Below are 23,381 nucleotides of genomic sequence, written 5' to 3' on the forward strand. Positions count from 1 at the left end.
AAAATTTGGAACTAAAAATCTTGTAAAAATAACAGCTAAAATTGTCTTTACATATAACTAGGGGAAAAAACTATTTTAAAAAAGCAAATATAGCTTAAATTCATTTTATTTAATTGTTTGGCTTACTGTTAGACACAATGCATCATTTTCATTGGACCAACTGAATACAGCCCAGAGGAAATAATGTCTTCTTCTCTGTCCTCTGCCACCTTCCTTTTCTTTCTTGGCCTTTCCCTTTCTATTGAGATTTCCCTATTAATATTAGGTTTGCTTATGAGCTCTCTCCTCACTTCCAAAGTCTACAAAACCTGACTGAAAAATACTTCCTTCTCCTTTGACTAATGTTTTTACTCTCATGTAGCAGCATCGTTCATATCTGAATACAAGATGGTACTGAAGTACTGAAGTACCATCACAGACAGTAGCTAAGTAAGTGCTTCTGTTGTTTTGCAGAACTTTTTAATATACTGGAGCTAATTAGGCATGGGATCATATCATGCCACAGTCATTCTTTTAATGTTAATTTTTATAAAACATCAAAAACCTTTCTGAAACTTTACTTCCCTTAGTAAAAATTACAGCAAGTTACAGCATGTTCCTGAATTAGGGAAACTGGCAGCTCTCAGGCTACTTTCCATTTCTGCTGCATCTATGGAAAGTATATTAGTAAAAAGGAATGATAGGTAAGTGAAGATCCTTAGCCCTCTCACTCTCCTTTAACAGCTTTTATTGAGGCCTGCAGGAGTCTTCCTCAATCCACTAAAAAATAAATACATATTTTATGTTTCTTTAAAGGAAGGTAGGGTACCAACATGTGTTTAAGACATTAAAAAACACGCACATTAGAACCCGCATTTTAGGAAACAAGATAAAGTTTTAGTGAGAAATATCACAAATAGAAAACTATGTTCATAACCAAAGATCATTAGATTAAAGTAAATTATCCTCAAGCTCCATAAAATAGCCGTATTGTTTTGTACTCTGGTTGCCAGACACTCAAGTTAGTAGAAATATGAGCTCAACTGTAGGTAATAAATCATGATTTTAGCATATAAATCAGTTATATGACCCAAGGTTGTTGTTGTTGTGTTTGTCCCTCATTTTCAAAGAGGATCATGACATCAGAAAAATAATAACATGACTTGCAGTTGACTTTGTTCTTTTTGAGTGAGGGAGGGCTGTGCAGGTCACCAGCCTCACTTCTCCTCCAGAGCCATCTGAATCCAGTGACCAGATATTCATCAGGATGACTGGAGATGGTCCAGGATGCAATGGGAGACCTTGGCCTTTTAGGCTAAGGCCTTTTCAGGTACTCACTTAAAGTGAGGAAATGCCCATTCAGTGAATAGGCCTCTTTAAAAAGTAGTCAGGGGGATGGCCCCTTTAATAGAAAAGAAACAAATAGATAAATCATTCTGAGAGGGTCAGGAGCCTCAGGATAGTGGTTTGAAGAGAAACTATTACTATTGACATTCACTCTAAGCAGGAGGGTCCAAAACCAGCCACTGAGTGGAGGTCGGACAGGGATCCATTGCTGTTCAATCCCTGGGTTTCAGAGTGCACTGGGTCTAAGGTTTTAGGGGAGACAAGAAAGGAAGAAAGAGAGAAGGAAGGAAGGAAGGAAGGAAGGAAGGAAGGAAGGAAGGAAGGAAGGAAGGAAGGAAGGAAGGAAGGAAGGAAGGAGGGAGGGAGGGAGGGAGGGAGGGAGGGAGGAAGGAAGGAAGGAAAGAAGGAAAGAAGGAAAGGGAAGGGAAGGGAAGGGAAGAGAAGGGGTCTAGCCAATGTACCCCAAGTTAACTGGGTAGCTTCTGGCCCAAGAACCATTTGGTAAATATGTAAGAACAGTTCTTTAATAAAGCAGGGATGTAATACCCAATTCCTTTGACTGTAGGGTCTACATAAAATGCTAAAACTTGCGGTATGATAGCAAGGTCCCTGAATCTGAAGTCACAGGACCTGTGTCTGAATCCTGGCCCTGTCATCTGTTATCTAAATAACCATGGGCAAGTAGTTTCCTAAGTAGCTGGCAAGGATCTGTTTCTATCTGAGTTTGATATTACTGGTGTAGAACACCACTAAGGTGCCTTCCACTTCTAAAATCCTATGATTCTATAAATGTTAGCCTCCTGTTCATTTATATAATATTCATAGATTTTATATATGTATATGTGTAAAGACAAACCTAAGTATATATAGACACACATAGTCTATGTATAGACATACATATGTTTATGGGTGTATGGGTAACTACACATATATGCGTATATAGTTAAATTTACTTCTAAGACAAACAAACTTATTAAAACATAAGAGTCACAGCATTAGGACATGAAACAAGGAACCTGTTATTGAGGTGCAAGTCTGTGGTTTTATGGAACAGGGGCCTTAAGTGCAAGCACATCACCCACTCCTGTAATCCACGCTGGCCCTCATACTAGGGAACGTTCAACATACATATCAGTAATCCCTCCAATGTCCTAACCTCCTACTTACTCCACTCCATCACCACCATACCCACAAATAGACGGTCCGACCCTTGATCTTGCCATCACCCACAAGAATTTTACACCTATGCCCATTAACTCTAAAACTCTTTTATCTACCAGAATCTGTTATCACTGCACCTCTTGCTCTGCCTTGCAACTCCAAACTCTGTCCTTTGTCCATACCAGGACCTCCAACCCCTCCATCCCTCAGTTTTTTCCTAGGCCATCACCCCTGCACTCTTCTTTCTTCTCCAACTTGACTCTGAGGTGAACTCATTCAACTCTACACTGTCCTATTTTCTCTAGTCTCTTGTCCCTTTATTATAGTGATCTTGTCCATCTATACTCCAGCCTTGGATTACTCCCTTTATTGTCCACTCATGTGCTGCTGAATAAAGTTGTAGAAAATCATCAAACCATGCTGACTGGGTGCACTCCAAGTTTGTTATATAATTTCAACTGGGTCCTCACTGGGGTGAGGCAGTCTCTTTACATCTCCCTAATCAATTCACTATCCCCTTCACCACAGCAGCTTTTCTAAACGTTTTTTGTGCTACCTCCAACTTCCTAAGGATTCCCCTCCCCACACCGTCTTAGATGAGAATCCTCATATTTCACTGAAAAAACTGAGGTAATTCACAGAGAGCTGCTCCCTTTTCTCCCCTATTCCACATCTCACGTTGCCCAGATACCTTCTGCTACTATCTCCTCCTTCAACCATCTGATGTGAAAAAGTGACCTTGTCAAGATAAACCCCTCAATATATACAAGTGATCCCAATCTATCCCATCTTCTCCAGCAGAATGCCCCCTCTAATCATTCCTACTCTCTCACTAACCTTCAGTTTCTTATTTCTACTGGCTGCTTCTCTGCCTACAAACAAGCCCAAGTCACTTGATCCATTTATCTTCCCTACCTATCATTCTATATCTTTATTCTCTTTTGTGGTTAAACTCCTTGAAGGGGCTCTAGAATAGTATTACCTTTCCTCTCAGTCTCTTAAGTCTTTTTAGTCTGGCTTCCAGCCTCATCATTCAACTTAAACTGCTCTCTCCAAAGTTACCAGTGGTCCCTTAGTTGACAAATCTAATGACCTTTTCTCAAGCTTTTTTTTTTTTACTTCTCTGCAGGTTTTGAAATAGTCACTCTGTTCTTGATACTCTTTTCTCTCTAAATTTTCATGAAAATGCACTCTTGTGGTTCTCTGTTTACTTCTCTGACCCTTCCTTCTCTGATTCCTTTCTGGATGTCCATCCATGTTACAGCAGCTAATGATGGAGATCCCCTCAGACTGTGTTCTGGATCTTTTCGTCTTCTCCCTCATACTATTTTGCTTAGTGATCTCATCCACTCCCACGGGTTCAATGATCATACCTATTCAGGTGACTGATTATCAGATTATCCTGGTCCAGTACTAATCTCTCTCAAAATCTCTACTCTTGTATCTCCAATTACCTGTTACACATCTGGAACTGGATGCTCCATAGACATCTTAAACTCAACATGTTCAAAGCTGAACTCATTAGCTTTCCCCCCAAACTTCTTCCTAATTTCCTTCCCCTACCCTCCCAATTAACCAGGCTCCCAACCTACCTCCATTTCTTTGTATGCCTGGTACACATAGTAGGCACTTAATGAATGCTATTGATTGTCTTGCAAATTCAGTTTAATAACCGTAAAACTATAATAATAATAACTAACTTTCAAAAGACAGCAGTTGCTACTGACAAAGGCTGTCTGATATCAGGGCATGATTTCTAAGTCTCTGAGTCATGAAGAAAAAAAATCAAGCAAAATCAAGAAAGGAAAGTAGTATTTCTACACGTAATCAAAACCTGCCTTCCTAGAGAGCTTTCATTTGTCACTGACTATTATCTCTAGGACTCATCAATATTTTGATTTTTACAAGTAGTCAAATTTTACAAGGAGTCAAAAGCAGTGAAAGCAGATAATGGAGCTTGGCTCAAAGCATCCCATTTTACCACAGGTACTGTGTACAAACAGAGGAACAGAGAGCAAGAGAGAAGGGTAAGTATAAGAAATCACTAGAGCAAGTATTAGCAATAAGTATCAGATTTAATTTCTACCACAAAACTGTCAGACTTCATTCAAAAGGAACCTAAGACAGGCTCTAGCCACAATACCACAACAGATAGGAGAAAGTAGATCAAGTTAGGATCTGGAGAGCCTTTGTATGATGTTTGGCCAGCATATTTTCAAGAAGAAAAATCAGTTGAAGAACTGGACATTAGTACATTTCTATATTTAAAAAACAACCTCCCTCCCAAAAAAACAAAAACAAAACCAATCCTGTGTTATGAATATGTCCTGTGAAATAAAGTACAAATGAACTCCATTTCCAGAAATGACCATGAACACTAACTAGCTCCTTAAACTATGACACAGAACAAAATATGAACATTTTAAAAATAATAACATCATTTATGCTTTTGGGTCTGTGCATATTTTTATCACTTTTCTATGATGGTATTTTTCATTGTCTCAATAAATAACTACATTAGTGTAAAAACAAGAAGTATTTATTAAGTGCCTACTATGCGACAGGTACTGTGTTAATCACTGGGTTAAGAGGTCAAAAAACAGTCATGCCTTTAATCTTAGCATAGAAGCACCAATGGTATAAGTACTATATTCTTTTCAGTTGCCTCATACAGAAAAGACACTCAGCAAACATGAATGATAATGATGATGTACTAGGTGCATCATTTTATATTTCATACTCTCATCCAAAGTGCTCTAAGGCTTTTAAAAGCAATAAATCATGTAATTCTTATATTCTCTGTGAGAGAAAACATGTACCCCTTAATTGTAGATCTGAAGTTGTGAACTCTTCCCTCATCACTCATCTCCTTAGAAAGTATTTAAGTAATCCAAGAGAGTTTAAATAATTAGAAATACCAACTACTAAAAATTTCATTTAAGAAGTACAGACTACAATGGATGTACACTTGCTTGTATTTAATCTAGCACTGCACAGAGGTGGTAGGAGATATTGAAAGGGGTGCTAGATAGGGTCAGAAGACATTCTTTCTTGGTACTGATTCCTCTATTGATTGGGCAGCTTCTGTGATTGGGCCAAAGAAGGTATTAGCAATTTGTTCTACTTACTTCATGGAGTTGTGACTGGTAAAGAAAATGTATATGAAACTTCATAAAAATGTAAGGAATTATTTTATTCCTTAATATTTCACATAAAAATCACAGATTTTTCAGACTATCTTTTCCCCAAATCATCTCCTAAAACTACTTTTCAAAATGTCACTAAAGGAGTAATCTATAGCAAGTTCAAAATTATAGAACTGAGTCATCTTAAGCCACAGACTCATGAAAAAATTCCCTAACATCCCCTTTTATTGAGCCTAATTAACAAAACTGAATGCAAAAAAAAAATTGCAAAACACATAAAAGGACCACACTTTCATGCATGCATTCTGGGTGTCCAACAAATAAGGAAATTCTATATTATACCACAATGATGATAAAGGGAGAGGGAGGAGTTGGATGGGGGAGAATATGGCCAGGGACATGCACACAGTTTGTAACCCTATTTACCTCCCGAGTTCTCTCCCCTGCTGCCCAGATAACCAGTGACCATATGCTCTCTAAAGTTCTTTAACTCATCTAATACTGACATTGTTCTTATTCAAAAATTTTACCTTTTATCAAAGCCCCAAATGAAACTATATATCAGTCAACAAGCATTTATTAAACACCTGCTATATGCCAGGCACTGGCTACAAAGACGATAAATGGAATAATCTGTCAAAAACAAGCTTAAATTACATCTGCTAAACAATCATATCAGTTTATTTAAGAGTTAGGTGGGACTGAGTCCTGAATCTCCCAATAATTATTTACATTTTAAAATAGCAAATGGTAACCTCTAGGAATCTCTACTTGGTAAATCTTGAGAGGGATATTTTGAGTTGGCTAAAGATTTCTTCCTCTGTGTCACACACTCCCTTAGTCTACCAAGAGGTAAAATACACCCACTTTTCCACCCTACTCCCAGTCTTCACCTTCCAAAGTGACTTTAAACTCCCAATTAGGACTCAGGAAAAACAAAAAGTCACCAACATCAGTGCTTAATTGCTTATTGATTGATTTGGGGGAAACAGCAGTGATGAAAGAGGAACCTGATTTCAGAAATCATATGGCTATGTCCTAAATAAAAAGGTCTCCTGTAAAAGAAAGTTCACATTTGTTTTGGAAAATGGAGAAATTTCAGCAAAAAGGACACACTTTATACCTAACAGTGAGAGCACCTGAAATAATCGGTAATAAAACTTTCAACTAAGGTTCAAATACTGTCACCTAATATTGCAAGAAAGCTTCTATTTATAAAAATTTCTTTCACTAAAGATTAGCCCTTAAATTTACATGATGTAAATAAAAACTAGCCAACACATGAAGGTTTGCTGTCAAATACAAATGCATGCATCAAAAAGAAAAGGCTACATCTGCTTTTAAAAAGATGAGCTGGAAGGAAAAAAGTCTAAATGGAAAGAAAGTGATGAACAGAAGACCTTTGACAATAACTGAACCTAAAATGGGTCTAATATAGGATCTGCCTCCTAACATAATAGTGGGTGTAGCTTGGTCTGTTATCAAGTTTATAGCTAAGGGCATTTGATAATACAACCCCATATTCAGGCCTGACTCTATTGAAGTATTTTCAAAGGATTTCACCATTTACTCATTTATAGAACAAACATAATATCAGGAAGCTTGCTGTCATAAAGATCACTGTCACCAGTTAGAGATCTGTTCTGATCTTTCTTTCACAAAAGAATAGTGGGTAATGTTTTAATATCATCTCAGAAGCAAAAACGAACAAAAAGTGCTATAGCAAAGCATTTCTGTGTCTCAGCTCTGAGATTTACAAATAAAGTACTGAAGTACTTTCATAATAACAAAAAAAAATCACTAGTAGGACTTTTTGGGGAGGTGATGGGGAGGCAAGGAGGTAGTTTTTCCTCCAGCAACTCTCCAAGTGCTGAAGAACTCCCCTTCCTGACTGGTCATTCAAAGTTAGCATTCTATTTTGGATCAATAATCTTCCTTCCCTATTAAATTTGGCCCATAGAAATTTTACAAGACAAATTTTGACTAACTAGTATAATGCAGGTCTATGATGAATCAGGGAATATAGAAATAAAAGTCCTACTGTATAAGGTAGGATGAATAATAGTTTGAACACTTCAACTTTCCATTTTAGTCCCTAATATCCAAGTATAAATGTCTATATTGATTTCTTTTTTAAAATACAGTACTTAGGATCCTAAAGTTTAAGTTGTAACATGCTTCAAATCAATAGTTTTTCATCTTGTAGCCAAAGAAAAGTCTTTGGATGCTAATAGGTAAAAATCCAGCCTACATGAGCCCCTGAACTACAGTTACAAATGGGCTTTTCTTTGCTGGAAATTTGTTTTGTAATTAAGACTTTTTTACTTGGGGAACTCATAATTTAAAGTTACTATGCTGCATAAGATATCAACAGAAATGAAATGGGACTGCAATTCTTGCTTACCATTTAAATAGTACATAAAAATATAGCAGAGATCGTAAGATTTCTCATTTGGAGTTATATAAGTTTTCTCATTTGGGGCTATATAGCTTCAGATATATACCCCCTCACTTTTCTATTCAAAATTATTTTCATCATTCAATAGTTATGAAGTTGTTAATACAATAAGTTAAAATATGGACTTATTTTATAAGATGATTCATACAACATGCAGTACAATGATTGGACCAATCATGTTGAGTTATTTAGGTCATAGGATTTAGAGCTGGAAGGGACATTAGAGGATATTTAGTCCAATCCCCTCTTTGAGGAAACTGAGGCTCAGATGTTAAGTAACTGAATAAGTGAAAGAGGCAGGTTTTGAACCTGAATGCTCTGATTCCATATCCAGGGCTCTTTCTCCACTTTACCACACTGCATCTCTATTTTTTTATTCTAGCTTAACTTACATGTTCACTTAGACTAAAATCCAAAGTGTGACAAATGAGACAGGAGGATTACCACCTTAGTATTGCCTAATGGCAAACTTATTAATTACAGAGATTCTTGGTCTAAAAGGTGTACATTTACCTCCCTCTGGCTCCACCTTTCATAAACGAAGAAAAAAATTACTTGGAGAAAAAAACTTCCACAAATATCCTCAAACTAATAGTAAAACTATTTTCGTATAAAAATTATTAACTTTAGAGGCTTGAAATAGCAGTAAAATACATTTGGCATCAATTAGCAAATTTGTTAAATACACATTATTTTATATATCATGCAGTGTCAAAGACATATCTATGAAGAAAAGGGTTTTTTTTCAGTAAAAATTTTTGAACTGCATTTTATTAATTATTTCAACTGATCAGCAACTTCATATTTTGTTTCTGTAGTGGATTAAATGATCCTTGCATTTCCTACCACAAAACCCAAAGCCAGAACTAGTTCCCTAATTCTGTCAGCACATGGCTTCTCTTCAAAGACTGAAGGCAATGAAAAATCATGTGCTCCAAATCAGAACGCTGGCCCTGCTTTCAGTTAGAGATCTGTGGAACTCCTGTCTAGGCACACAGTCATGACAGTGAAATACAAACAACTGAATATGTTTCAGTGGATAAATTTCTTAGTCTTGGTTAGGTTTCATGCTAATGGAATACTTAAAAGGTATCCGTCTGGAAAGAAAGTAGAGTTAAAGCAAGTTAAACTGAAGAGTTTACTGCAGTGAGCATCTGGTTATTTCCAAGTCCATTTTCATAGGCTTATCTATGGACTTTTGTTTAGTACTGGATAAATAGTATGTAAAACTGGAGCAATTATTTAACTGGGATCGCTGAAACAGACTTTTACAATTACCCCATCTCCTAGTGATGTGAAAGATGAGCTTGTAAAATTACATACTTCTATATTCAGCCTATACAGAACTACTCTTGTCAGTAGGATGGAAAGTGCTATATTTCAGTGCAACTAGGAGCGACGGTGAAGCTCAAATGGGGATATGATGCTAAATCTTTTCAATTGCACTGTACAGGATTTACTTCCTAGGGTTATAAAGTTGGAGTAATGCCTGGATGACTAGATCACAAATATAGTGACAAAATAAACAGTGAAACCGCCTCTTCTTTCATGGACCAACACCATTAACAATCCAGCAGAGTTAAAAATGTTAGGACATCTCTGAATGAAGCAGTTACTTAAAGATCTGTAAGATCTAAGTCCTTGAAATTCATACTTTAAAAGAGTAGAAATTGAAATTATGTGCTCCCATTAATCTTCAATAGAACATTTTCATATTTTTCAATTCATCAAACTTTCTGTAGGTACAACAGCCCCAAAGAGGGACAAAATGGGCATCTATTTAGGCATTCAATTAAAATAACTTTTTTTAAAGTAACTTGTTATGTTGGAGGGCAATAAAAGTATCAGTCTGTGATCTCTAAGTTATCAAGAAATCTGTAATACTGGTCAACATTGGAATTTGGTGTCACACCACTTGGTGAGTTCTTGTCAGTAATAAGGCTAGAAAGTCTATGTTTATAATTAAGTAATAACGATTGAGGTTCGAGGCACAGGGCATTTCCTGGGGATTAATGACTAGCTGGAAGAGTTGATGGCCTAAGGCAATGCCTCGGGCTATTAACCTCAGCCGGCCATTAATCCCCAGGAAATGCCCAAGACCTCAATCGTTATAGCTGTTTTAATAAATACAGGAGGGAAAAAGTTTAATATCAGTTTTCCATTTAAACTAAAAAAATTCATTCCATATTTATGATGCTCAGGCTTAATATACAGAGTCCCATCGGAGTTACTATTTTAAAGGCTTCCTTTCAAGTTTTTAATTTTGTTTAAAAACGGAAAGAAAAAAAGGATGTGGAAGAACATGATTCTAACATGAATGAAAACTTGAGCTTCATGTTTAAATGGCATTGTACTTAAAAAACAAACAACACTCCAATGGGTTTCATCTGTATTGATCAAGTCTGAAGAGTTTGTATCATCAAACACAAAAATCCACATTCAGTACTAGAGCCTTATAGTACTTCGAGTCTAAGAGTTCGTACACAATTTCACAGATCCAGGATTTGATACTCAGCTTAAACAAGTGGAAAGAAAACACAGAGAGACAAAGTATATACGAATGCCTAGTGAAATAAAATTCTACTTCCTAGTCTGACATGACCCCAAGGGATTTTAAGAAAGCACAACAAAAAGCTGTCTTGTTGGACTACTACTGTCACAAGTAAATAGAACTTTTGATAAATATGCTTAAACTTCACACTTTTATCTGTTCAGTTAACATTCTAAACCACTATATTTAAAATAAGTTACTGTTTTACTAAGGGACCAAAGGCTCATTACATCTTTTTTTTTTCCTTTAGAGAACAAACTAAAGTACTTGAAAAGATTTCCCCATTCTTCTTAAATAATATCACAAATGAACCGTTCACACTAGACACACAAAGATACACACAGCCTACAGGTCATGTATGTTTTAGAGAAGCTCCATGTTTATATTACCATTCACAGCCCCCTTTCTCATTTGGCCTTGAGGCTTGCTGATTAGCTGGTAAACTGTCTGAAAGGGTCAGTTTGTCCAGAACTGGAATTTCCACTTTGGAAAGAGCACAGAGGTACCTTACATCTGTTCATAAAGTGACCTGACTTACAGTTGAGATTCCTGTTATTTTCTTGATGATAAGTGGGCAAATATTCTGAAATGTTCCTCTAACAGAGTGGGAAGGGGAAGGAAAGGCAAGAGGATAGTAATTCTAAATTCCATTAAACTTTTTAAAAAGGTAACATTCCAATCGCATGAGCAACAGGAGGATCTAGAAAGCAAATATATTTTAAAGTACTCAACGTTTATTTGTTTTCTCTCCACCCCACCAGGAGTAAAGAGACAGGAAGTCTTCCTTCTCTATCAATGATCTCTTTCTCCCTTGCATTCCTATAGAACTTACTGTCTACTCTGCTCACTGGCCATTTTTCATAGAGTGGAGGAACTCTAGTTCTGGCAGAGGCCTTAGAGGTCATTTAGTCCAACTTCAGATGAATTAAGTAAGGCCCACATTAATCAAATGACTTGTCTGAATTTACACTGCAAATTAGTGACAGGATCAGGACTGGAACCCAGGTCCCTCAAATCCCTGTGAAAAGCTGCTTCCACTGTTTTGTGCTGTGGTCACCTACAGATAATGTATGCACACATGTGAGTGTTTAGGTCTTTTTCTCCAACCTCTCTTTATATTCTTCATAGTGCCTGGCACAGTGCTCTATGCATACAATAAATATTTGTTAATTAACTTGTAACTGCAGGTCTCAACTTTTCACTTGAACAATAACTTAAACAAGTTAAGTTTAATTTACTCTAACTACAAACTAAACTTCCTTTTCTTCTTGATTCTACTTAAGTCTCAGAATTATTTGTGGCAGTATATTTTGGCACCAAAGTCTAGCTAACAGGGTAAATGTATTGCTGAAGCAGAATGCTTTCTTACCAAAACAAAAACAAAAGCCTCCAGGAACTGTGGTTGAAGTTTTAATGATTTATAATGATGAATACTTTCCGCCCCCTCCCCCAACTTCAAAAGTGATCAAGGATATGTAATGGAATATGTTTATGATCATTCTATTTAGGAGAAGGATTTTTAAAAAAGTGGTTCATTTACACATTAGTGCCCATAAACCATAGACACACAAAACTTCTCTAACTTAATTGGCTTTACAAAACTCTTGAGAGGCTGCAGTAGTTCAACTAATCCTATTGTTCTTGGCACACAGAAGTTTTAAAAGCTATTGCTCAGCAGTGATTTGCCTGCTCTCATACCACTGGTTTAAAAGTAATCTTCCCTTAAATCTCCAAGAAAGCCAAACTTGTAACAGCACAGCGAAACGATTCAACGCACTTCACTTTCTATTTTTTTTAAATGGCCAAAAAGCACAGACCTGCATTAGCACAAAAAAGTTAGTCCCGAAGTGGCACCAGAGAAACATTTCATGCATAGAGTTTGGTTTTGGTTACCTGGGTGGGGGAAACAATAGCAGGTGAAACTACTGTGGGAGAATTGGTGCTTCGGTGCCCATTGACTTCAGGAAGAAGAGGCAGGGGGTCGTGTTTCACCGAAACTACCACCACCGCCGCCGCATCTACCGGCTCCGGGGGACGGATGCACAGTCTTTTGGGGGAAGAGGGACCGCAGACTTCACCCGGCCCGAACACGGCTTCGTACAGGGCCCGCTTGGGTGCAGCCTCCGCTTTCACGTCGGCCACCACCTGACTCTCTTTGGGAAGGATGTAAGTGTTCCCCAGTGAAGGCGGCTGGGGGCGGTGGTGATGGTGCGGGGTGTGTGGGGGGTGGTGATGGTGGTGGTGGTGGTGGTGGTGGTGGCGAGCTCCCCCGTTCAGAGCCTCGGCGTAGCAGCCCTGCGGAGCGGGGGGTCCCAGCTTGGTGCCTATTCCTGCGATGCTGTTGAGCGTGGCGATGGAGACCGCGCCGATGCAGTGGTTGGTGTACGTTTTGGACAGCTTGGCTGCCTTGGAGAGCATCTGCATCCTGGTGCCAAGCAAGTTTTTGCCGATGGCTTTGTTCTCGTACCAGGTCACATCGCTTTCGTTGCAATGGTCCCGGGGCCTCTGGAAGAAAGCCTTGCAGAGTGGGTTGCGCTTGGACAGGTACTTGACGAAACTAGCGTAGGGGCAGAACTCCGTGCCCGTCTCGTACATGCGGGGCAGATTCTCCTCGTCGCTGCTCTCCGCCCGCTTCTTGCTCCAGGACGAGGAGCGGGACTTGTGATAGGGCCCGAGGGACTTGAAGTAGACGAACTTGCGGCCGTCCTCGTCCATGGCCAGCCCGAAAGAGTCCTCCTCCAGCTCCCGCTGGTTCTCCCGGCCCCGGGTGCAGAAGTACATGCACGTCTCAAACCAGACCTTGTTAAGCAGCCCAAAGGGGGTGTTGGTGCTGAAGACGCTGGAGGTGTACAGCTTGCGCAGGTCGGCCCGGGTGATGGCTTGCTTCTGGACCACCGGCCCCGCGCCCTGCTCCTCCAGCTTGCGGATCACCGCGGCCAGGGTCAGGTTGGCGCTGCGCAGCTCGGGGTCCTTGGTGAGGTCCAGGGTGCGGCAGTAGGGGGGCTCGTTGAGGTAGCGGTTCAGGGAGCTGCGGATGCTGATGAGCGACGACTTGCTGTAGAGCTGCCCGCTCTTGGAGCGGGCCTCGGCGTAGAAGGAGCGCAGCACCCGGCACAGCGCCCCCTTGTCCATGGTCTCGAAGTCCGGGCTCTGCGACTTCTCGCTCAGGTACTCCCGGAAGATGCGCACGGCATAGCGGGTGGCCAGGCGGGTGTTCTCGCTCAGCCGGGCCCGCTCGGGGCGCTGCAGCAGGTCCGGATCCAGCTCCGGGTCCTCGGCCGGCCCGCTGCGGGGCGGCAGCAGCAGCGGCTCCGACTCCGGGTCCAGCTCCGTGCTCTGGTCCATATGGATCATATGGACCGGCTCGGGCTCCAGCTCCTCCCCGGCGGAGTATTCGGGCTCCAGAGGCTCGTCCCAGTCCAGACCCATCTCCTCCTCCTCCTCCTCTTCCTCCTCCTCCTCCAGCCCCCCACCGCCGTCCTCCTCCTCCTCCTCCTCGTCCCCCGTTATCTGCACCTCCTGGATCTCGTCGTCGTCGTCGTCCTCCTCCTCCTCGCCCGCGCTGCAGTAGTGCGGGTGGCTCGGCCGGCTGCTGCCCCCGCCGCCGCTGCCGCGCTCGCCCTCGCCCCGCTCCCCATTGTTCTCGGCGGCGGCGGCGCTGGCGCTGGCGCTGCTGTTGGGGCTGGTGTTACAGTCCCCGCTGCCAGGCATTCTCGCCATATTGCCGTCTCTCTGCCAGTCCTCGGGCAGGGCGCATGCGCTATATTGGACCGCAGCGCTGAGAGCTTTTGTGTTTAATGACCTTCAGCTACCGGGAGGCAAAGCCGGGCTCTTAAAGGGGCCGCGCTCCAATTGTCAGCACCGGCCGCGCCGCGGCGGGGCAGAGACAGGCGGGATGGAGGGAGGGTGCAAAGTTGGGAGGGTACGTCGGACCAAGAAAAGAGTAAAGAGGAGCAAATGCACCTTACACTCCCGCCCCCCCAACACACACACACACACACACACACACACACCCCTAAAGGAAAAGTTTTAAGGGAAAAAATTTGGGGGGGGAAGGAGGGGGAGGTTGGTAAGGGAAAGAAACACGCCCAACTTACCCTCTGGCTGGAGAGTGGCAGTCCCGGCCCCGGGAGGGCGGACCGGAGAGAGGGGTGGCCTCACTTCTCTAAGTAATGCCCGAGGAGCGGCGCCCCTTCCCCCGCCCCCTCATCGCCCCCCGGAACTCGGGGTGGGGGGTGGCGGCGGCTGTGGCTGCTGGGGGAGGCGGTGGCGGCGGCCCGGCTCTCGGGGGCTGCCAGGAGCTTTCCCGGCCGCCCGGAGCGGAGTAGAGCAGGTAGGTAATGAGAAGGGCGGAGGAGGGAGGCGAAGAGAGCCCCGCACCCCTCCCCGCCCGCGGCCAGGGCGCAGCCGGCGAGGCTTGGGAGAGGGACAGGGCTGGCGGCTGCAGCGGCTTCTCCCCCACCTACTCGCTGGCGGCGAGGCGAGGCGCGGGGGCCCGGGGCCAGAGCGCGGCTCCCAGCTCCCTTTCCTACTCTCGCCGAGGAGCGAAACACGCCCAGCACCGGCCTCGGCCCTTCGGACGGCTCCGACAGACACTTTTAAGTTGTCCTGAAAGGCCCCGGGCGCTCCCCGAAGGTCTGGGGCAAGTCCGCGCTGGTCCAGCCCAAAGAAGGAGCAAATAAGAGAGAGAGTGAAAGGGAGGGGCATGAGGAGAGGTGGACGCGCGGCGGGGGGTGGGGGGTGGTGATGGAGACCCCCGGGACCCCTCCCCGCATCCTGGTCCCCTCCCTCCCTCCCAATCCTCCCTCCCGTGACAGAAAGGCTGACCGCCCACCCGGGGCCAGTGGCTCCTCGGGGTCGGAGCAGTCGCCAGCAGCATCACCAGCGGGGCCCAGCGGAGAAAGTGAACAGCGTCCAGGTTCGGACTACAACTGGCTAAGCCAGGCGGGCAAAAGCTCTCCTAGACCCACCCAGTGCAAGCCCGAGTTTACCCACCAAGTCAAGTTAACAAGCATTTATATAAGCACTTAACTGAGTGCCAGGCCCTGTACTAAGCGCTGAAGACATCCAAGGAAGGCAAAACTACAGCTCCTGCTCTCAAGGAGCTCCCAGTCTAATTAGGAGAGGCAACATACAAACAACCATGTACAAATAAGATATGTGCAGAAGAAACTGGAGGTAATAAAAGCGAGAAGTCACTAGCGTTAAGCGGAGGGGAGGGATTGGGAACGGCTTCTTGCAGAAGGGTGGGATTTTTAACTGAAACTTGAAGAAAGCCAAGAAGCAAAAAAGAGTAGGGCGAACATTCAGGCATAGGGGACGATCAGTGAAAAAGCACTGAGTTGGGAAACAGCACCATTTCTACCCGAATCCATACCCCTAACACACCCAGGCTCCTGGGGGAAGAGGGTGGGGTCAAGTGGCAACGAGCCAGGGAGACTCTCCCTAGCTCTTGCCCCAGCTCTTGACAGGTACTCCTGAAAAGTAGGTGACCTCCAGTCTTTACTTCGGTCTTCGTTGACGTAGAACGGGCACGTTCCATGGGACCATAAACACGTGTACCATTTCACAAAATGTCCTTTTATTCCACCAGGGTTCATTACGACCTCCAGAGTCGAAAGGAGGTGGAAACCGAGTCCAAGAACGGGTTCTAGCTGCGAGGTCCGTTTGGCCCAGGTCTCTTATTTTCCTGGCCATTCAAGCTTATTGTACACTTCCTGAGATTTAAGTCCAGAGTAAACTCATTTCAGCAAGGAACCACAGCCAATTCAGTCCCTACTTCCCACCTACCACTCCTCTCCACCCCCAATAAAACACTTTATATAATTGTATCCATCATTGAAAGGTTGCATACACACGTATATTATTTATATATACACACACGTAAAGCGGCGTTTTGGTCTTTGCTATACTAGAAAGTTTACTTTTTGTCTGCTCTACCTAAACCACCTTCGTTCAGAGTTTTGCTGCAGTTTTTCTTGGTGGACTGGGGCAGAGCAGAGGGAAAATCGTTCCAGGTGCAAGTTAAAGCAAGTCCCTTCTCTTGCCTCTCCTCCCCTTCCCCCGCCCCAATTGTTTGCAGGGTTAGTGGGAAGAGGAACAATCCTCCCACTAAGCTTTTGGAGAGAGCCATCCCGGAAGGCTGTGTGTGAGTGAGCCCCTAGGGTTAGAAGGCAGTGCCGGTGGTAGTTAGCTCTCACAGGAATCTTTACTCCAGGTGAAGGAAGAAAGGCGGCTAGCCCAGTCTAATACAACCGCCGCCACTCCCCCCGCCCCTTTGAAATATGTAGAAAGGCGTGTTAGCTTCCCACAGCCCAGGGCGGTGTATGGTTAAATTGTATGTGTGTGCGCGCGCGCACACACACACACACACTGAGGAAACGAGTCATTTACAGAAGTCACTGTAGAAAGGACCCCTCTGGAGCCTAGAATAGCTTGCCTCATAGACTAGGGATGCTCCCAAGTTGTCAGTTGTCCCAGCCTCTTTCCGTGTGGATCAAAAGGTCTTGCCCTGCCTGGATTGGAAACTTGGACAACAGTGTGGAAAATTGAGTCTCATCTATCTGTTACAATGAGTTTTGATTACGGCTGTGTTCTACACAAGCCGAAAGTATCCACAAAAGCCGTTTACAGAACTCTGCCCAAGTCTTGAGGTGTGTCCCTACACTTGTGCAAGGGAATGGGCAAGTATTGAACAGAAGAAACACTTGGGTCTTGCCCAGGGAGTAGGCTGCCCACTTTTCTTTCCTCCTCACTTGGGTGCTGCTTTGAATTCTATGCAGTTTGCCTGAGGCAGTGTGCCTGTTTGGATGCTCCGGGAAACAAAGTAACAAAAAAACAGTTTCCAGTTGACGTCAACCTATTTCCAGAAACGAAAATATTTTTATGCTCCCAGTACAAAACCACCCTTAGGGCAGGTCTACACAGGCACATGCACACACGAACGCACACACACAAATGCCGTACTAAATGAATTTAGAAGGAAAAAAAGTTTCAGTAAGCGCTGTCCAAACAGTTATCAGGACCCTCAATTAAACTTGCTATGATACAAGCACCTTTGGAACTTTTGCCTCATCCCTTATTGTAAGGTGAAGTAGAGTTAGCTTTACTAACCACATCACTTTTAAAGAGACGTGGAATTTTGGGGAGTCTTCAGAAATATTCGAGTGCAATCATTTTTAATACTCATTTCTTTGATGCTAGCACAACTGACTTCCTCATACAATAAGACTATACTGACTATACTATGCGACCAAAATTGCACTTTTAGGTGTCTAGACAAAGAATGAAGCAGCTTAGAGAGTTGCGTTTTTAAAAAACACAGGAAAAAATGTTTCATTCTAAAAAGAATGGAACAAACTTGGAACTCAAACTAATACAAATGCACGATTTTGTGCAGCACTCTTCTAGAACTCGAGAAAGGCAATCTTTGATCTAAATAGGCAGGGCTATTCACCCGCAGACACTTTCTCTTTCCACACTTACTATTTGCAAAGGAACAATGAACGAGACGATGAAGTTTCTCTGCGTTACTTATTCTAGAAAGCTACAGTTCAAATCTGCCTTCCCATCAACTGCAAAGACAGTCTTCCAAACGGACTGACAACTTGATTACGACGTTAAGTTTTATTTGAAATGCATAATTCACTGCGTCTTTATGATTAAAAAAAATCCTAGCTTTAGGTTTCAGAATGATATGGAAACTTCACAGCAAGCTATCCTACAACTTCACTAACAAGGTGCTTTCCATTTCAAGAAGGGCAGTTTTCATCTTATGTCTTTTGACATCGCTTGTTTAAGGGTCAGCTAAATATCGGCACTTTTGCATTTAAAGGACACTGAAGTCTTACCCCACTGCCTTCATTGTGGTGTGGAGATGACCTGGGTTTGGGGGGGCTATGCCAAAAGAACACAAATCAGGTCAAACCAATGTGGAAAGGCTTGGAGCATGCCCAAGGACAGACTGTGCATCGATGTAGCTAAAAGAGGAGAGAAACTATTTGTATCTGTATGCCCAGCATTTAGCACAGTGCTTGTTGACAATTGACTGACTAATATCAACAGAAGACTGTCCACCAGGCAATACATTGTTTCAGCCAGGGCATCTCCGGAAGACTTAGAGACTACGGTGTAAAGGAATTGAAATATGTCTGATGAAATCACAGATCCAATAGTATAGAAGCATTGTATTTACCAATGTAATTTTCAACTGTAGCATGGTCTCTTGACTAACCATTTTTCCTCACTCTTATCTAATTTAATTTCCATTTCATAAATGTTATTTCATGTGTTGACTTAGGTAAGGGACTTTGTGTAATCTATCTCATATGTATTGTCCCTGTGTTTCAGAACTGAAAATTTGTATTTAGAATGAACTACAAGGTAAGTTCCTTTCTAGCCAGCTATGAATAATGTAACCATTGTTTTGCCAGATATTACTAGAGGAGAGAAGGTCCCTTCCCCTTCCCAGTGAAGGATATGTTACTGGAGATTATACACTGGAAGTTTCAGTAAGAGAGCTAGCTAGAAGGACCACTTTCCTAGCAGACAGAATGAATACTGACCCTTCAGTAACCAGATCTAGAGAAAGGGAGATCTGCTGGTTATAAAGAGAAGGCAGAGGAGGATTGACATTAGTAGGTTTGAGGGATTGTGTGTGCTCCAGATGGCAGGGTGTAGAAAAAGGATTTAGTTCCTAACTTTAAAGAAACAAAAGGAAAAGTTATATCCATTTGCTTTGGTTACTGAATACCAAAGAAAGTGCTTTTGAAATGTGTTTATAGGATTAAGTATGGAATAAAATTGAGTTCTTTTTGTTTTGAAGTTTGCTCAGTTTAAAATCTGTTTGATTGCAACTGGAGATCATCTAGTGAAATGTTATGAATTCAGATTAGAATTTAACACATAAAAATGCCAAGTGAAAGGATAAATACAGTCAGAGAATGGAAAGAAAATATTTGATCAAAGGGAGTAATTCACTACAATAACTATAAGAGAAACTATATTGAGGGTTTCTGAAAGCCTGAGAAGGGATAATCACTGGAGGCTCAGGGAGCCTGGGAGTGGAAGGGCAAAGCCTGAGAAGCTAGGGGCAGGAGCCAGCCTCAGCCTCCATTCCTATTTCTGTATACCCAGGACTCAAAACTCAGGCCTACTCTGTTAGACTGCTAAAAAAGCAGCTGCAGCTGAATGGGTCAGAGCCTTTGAAGGAACTAAGAATGAAGACTGCAGAACCTTAGAACAGAAAGAAGACTCATCCGCCTGTCTTACCTTTAAAGGGGTATTCTCTATTGAAATGGAGAGGCAGTTAACTATCTGCATGTCTTCCAGTAGCCTGAAGGTAGTCAGTTACCTCCACTTTTGCTGCATTATAATTTCAAAACAAAGGGCAGCCTGAATCTAATTTAGCAAATGACTGTAGTAACCAAAGGAGAATTCAGTTAACAAGTGTCACCAGGTAATCTTCTGGAAGTTGTTTTGTTTGTTTGTTTGTTTTGTTTTCGCCCAAGTTTTTGACCATAGGTTTAGGATATTTTTTTAGCTTGCAGGGTAACAGAAAGTAGGTTTCCCTCGGGAAATTAAACCGTCATGCCTAATTATGTGTATTTTTCCTTTGTTATACAGTACTGATGGTAAAAGTGAGGGAAAGGGCAACTACATCTCCCTAGGTAAAGTTAGAGGTTTCTAACGTTAAATCTAAAGTAAAAAGGTTCAAGCTCTAGATCTTCATTTTAGCTTTTCTGTTATGTATATATAAAAGGTATATGGAGTTTAATTAGCTATAATTTCTCCTGTCATACTACAATATTTACTACCATGCCACTATCATGCTATAAATGGAGAGAAATCCATGTGAGTTCATTTGTCACTAGAATATTCATGTTTTCTAAAATAATTGAAATATTCAAATTTTCTTTTAAAAAATCAACTAAGATATTTGGTGTTGAAGTCATTTTAAAGGTAATTTCATTGACTATCCTTCTTCTATGGAAAACCTAAACAAGTTATGATATATAAATGTAATGAAATGTCACTGTGCCATAAGAAATGACAGAATAGTTTCAGAAGAAACTGGGAATATGTCTATGAACTGATGCAAAGTGAAGTGAGCAAAAGTAGAAGAATATAAAGTGTCAGCAACATTATATAGAAAAACAACTTTGGAAGACTATAGAAATCTATCGATACAATAATAAACCATTTGTCCAAAAGAATGAAGATCAAACATGCCACCCATCACTTGCCAGAGAAGTGATGGTAGGTAAAAAGTAAAATCAGAAATACATGTGGGAATTTGTTTTGTTGGAGCATGCATATTTGTTTGTAAAGGTTTTCCTTTTCTTTTTTTCCTTGATTTTTCCCAAAGAGGAGTGGGCAGTGGGAGGGAGAGATAATAAATGCTTGTAAAAAAATAAATAATTGGTAGTATTATCTTTAGGGTTTGAGGTTCCTAGATTATTTAAGCCTACTGAGAACTCTTGAATGTTTTATGACTGGTGAAATTTATTAGCATAATAAATCTAACTGCTACCAGAGCTTAATCTGATGCTTCATCATGGAACAGAAGTAACCAATGGGGTTACCAATGAAAATCTGGGAGATTTCAAGTAGGGCTGCAGCAACAGATTGCCTGTCACCTGAACCAGTCTAGCTAATCTGGAGAGGTTCATCACTAGATTGGTGCAAGGTCATAACATTTTTCACCATGGGTTACTTACAAAGGCACAGAGGAGTGGCAATCTATATCAGTAGAGGGAGGATTCACACTAATAAAACCACAAACCCTTGAAGTGGTGATTTTATGTCTAAATTACAGAAACAAATTATTATGCAAGGTTAAAAAAAGTGAACTTTGTTGCAGCTTATATTTTGCAGTTAACTTTCCTGAAAGATAGAGCTTTTTGCCATTCATTATTACTCTGTGGGCAATGGAAAAATAAAGTGATAAAATACAAGTCAGTAAAATTTGCTTGTCTTATCAGCAGCTCTGGTCATGGGGTTGGTGAGGGAGGTGATTGAATACATTTTTCAAAGTAAAGATTCTGATTATTTGGGGACATCACTTATTCATGCTTCTTTTGTCTTCTACTACTAAAAATATTTGGCCATTTCTATTGAAGGGACATTGGGAAATTTTAATTGGCAATAGAATATCTAGATATTAATAAAACAATGTAAACTAATAGAGTCATATGAAATGGTAGAAAGCTCTGGAATTAATCTGAAGATATGGATTGATTTCTGTTTCTGTTACTTTCTATATGATGTTTGGGCAAGCAATTTCATCTCCCTACGTCTCAGTTCCTTCATCTGTAAATGCAGAGGGGTTGGTTTACATGATTTTAGAGGTCCCTTCCAGTTTTAAGTTCATGATCCTATCACTAGACATTTAGATTTGAGAGGATATCTGGTCCATTTAAACAAGAATACTTTCTGTATATACTAATAGTGTAATCCAGAATATTTTTTGGTTCTAGATTACCCTATAATCAGATTATATTGTCAAAAATACAGTGTTTTACTTGTTTCACCCTGACTAGTCCCAGTAAAGAGAGAAACACTTATCTATGTATTATAAAAAGGTATTGTATCTTTTGAGTACATAGTAAATATTTGTGATGATAAAGATGGTGGTGGTGGTAATAACAAGAATTCTGGGCTAAAAAGTGAAATATATAGGTCAGGATATGGGTCAGGGCACCACAGGCAAGTCCCTTGCACCTAGTAGATACTTAATAAGTCTGCTGAATTTGAACTGGTGACCCAGAAGTCAAAAGTTAAAAGTGAAGGAAAAGCTAATCTTAACAGTTTGATATTCTTATGACTTTGCAGAAAGTTTATGGACCAGATTTTGAAGTTCTAGATATCTATATTAAATATTAAGTCATACAGTTGCAATTCTGGAGATTTGCTGAGAAGTAGTTATATGATTGCCCTATGGCTATGTTTCTAAATGAACTAAAAAAGAAAAAAATCCCCCTTCAAATACCCAGAAGCACTAACCCACATTTTGAACTAATTGACTTACTTTTTTGTCAAGAAAGCTATTTTAACTCATGGGGCACAATGGTTTACCTGAACAATTACACTATCTACCAAAAAAACCCCCTTTTCTTGACCCTGCTTCCTTCCCTACAGTTACTGTCCTATATTTCCTCTTCCTGTCACCACCAAACTTCTTGAAAGACTAATATATAATATATATATGTATGTATGTATGTGTGTGTGTGTATATATAGATATATACATATGTATGTATATATAATTAACTCTTTTTTTTTTTTACCACCCATCAGCTCATCAGTCCCTTTCAATTTGGGTTCCACTTCCACTGCTCTACTGAGACAATGCTCTGAAGTGGGGAAATGCATTATATGGACAGAAGGGTAGGTTAGAACTAGGTTATAAAAGGCTTGAAATGTCAGATAGAGGAGTTCCAAAGGTAATAGATAACTGGGGTTTACTGAATAGGACATATGGTCAGACCTTTAGGTACTTTAATCAGACCTTTAATACTTTAGGAAAAGTGAGGTATTGAAGGCCTGAACCACTAGGCTGTGTGACTTGAAAGAAGGGAACACATCTGAGATGTTGTGGAGGTAGAATCAATGAGACTTGGCAACTGAGTGGAAATGGGGAGTGGGAAGGTGAATTGAGCCATGAAATAAATTAGAGATTTTAAGAAGGAAAAATGATATTCCAGGAAAGAGACGGATAATTTGGGGTGGGTGGAAATGGC

The 23,381-nt window shown here is 41.3% G+C and overlaps 1 protein-coding gene across 5 annotated transcripts in view; it reads right to left on the minus strand.

Annotated features, from left to right (window-relative positions):
- The window catches only part of KCTD1 (potassium channel tetramerization domain containing 1), a 246,445-nt gene that overhangs the window by 103,167 nt on the left and 119,897 nt on the right, over window positions 1-23,381 (minus strand). The window contains exon 1 of one of the 5 annotated variants that reach the window (XM_072604459.1): window positions 14,740-15,395. The exons of 1 other annotated variant lie outside the window; for it this stretch is intronic. Coding sequence is in view for 2 of the 4 variants with exons in the window: in XM_072604457.1 (XP_072460558.1) it covers window positions 12,536-14,362 (1,827 nt within the window). In the remaining 2 variants the exon portion in view is untranslated. Of the gene's footprint in view, window positions 1-12,535; window positions 14,688-14,739; window positions 15,396-23,381 lie in introns of those variants that run through there. 3 more of the 5 variants (XM_072604460.1, XM_072604457.1, XM_072604456.1) reach the window with 3 other exon arrangements.

Source organism: Notamacropus eugenii, chromosome 4 (genome assembly GCF_028372415.1).
Source record: "Notamacropus eugenii isolate mMacEug1 chromosome 4, mMacEug1.pri_v2, whole genome shotgun sequence".
Taxonomy (NCBI): domain Eukaryota; kingdom Metazoa; phylum Chordata; class Mammalia; order Diprotodontia; family Macropodidae; genus Notamacropus; species Notamacropus eugenii.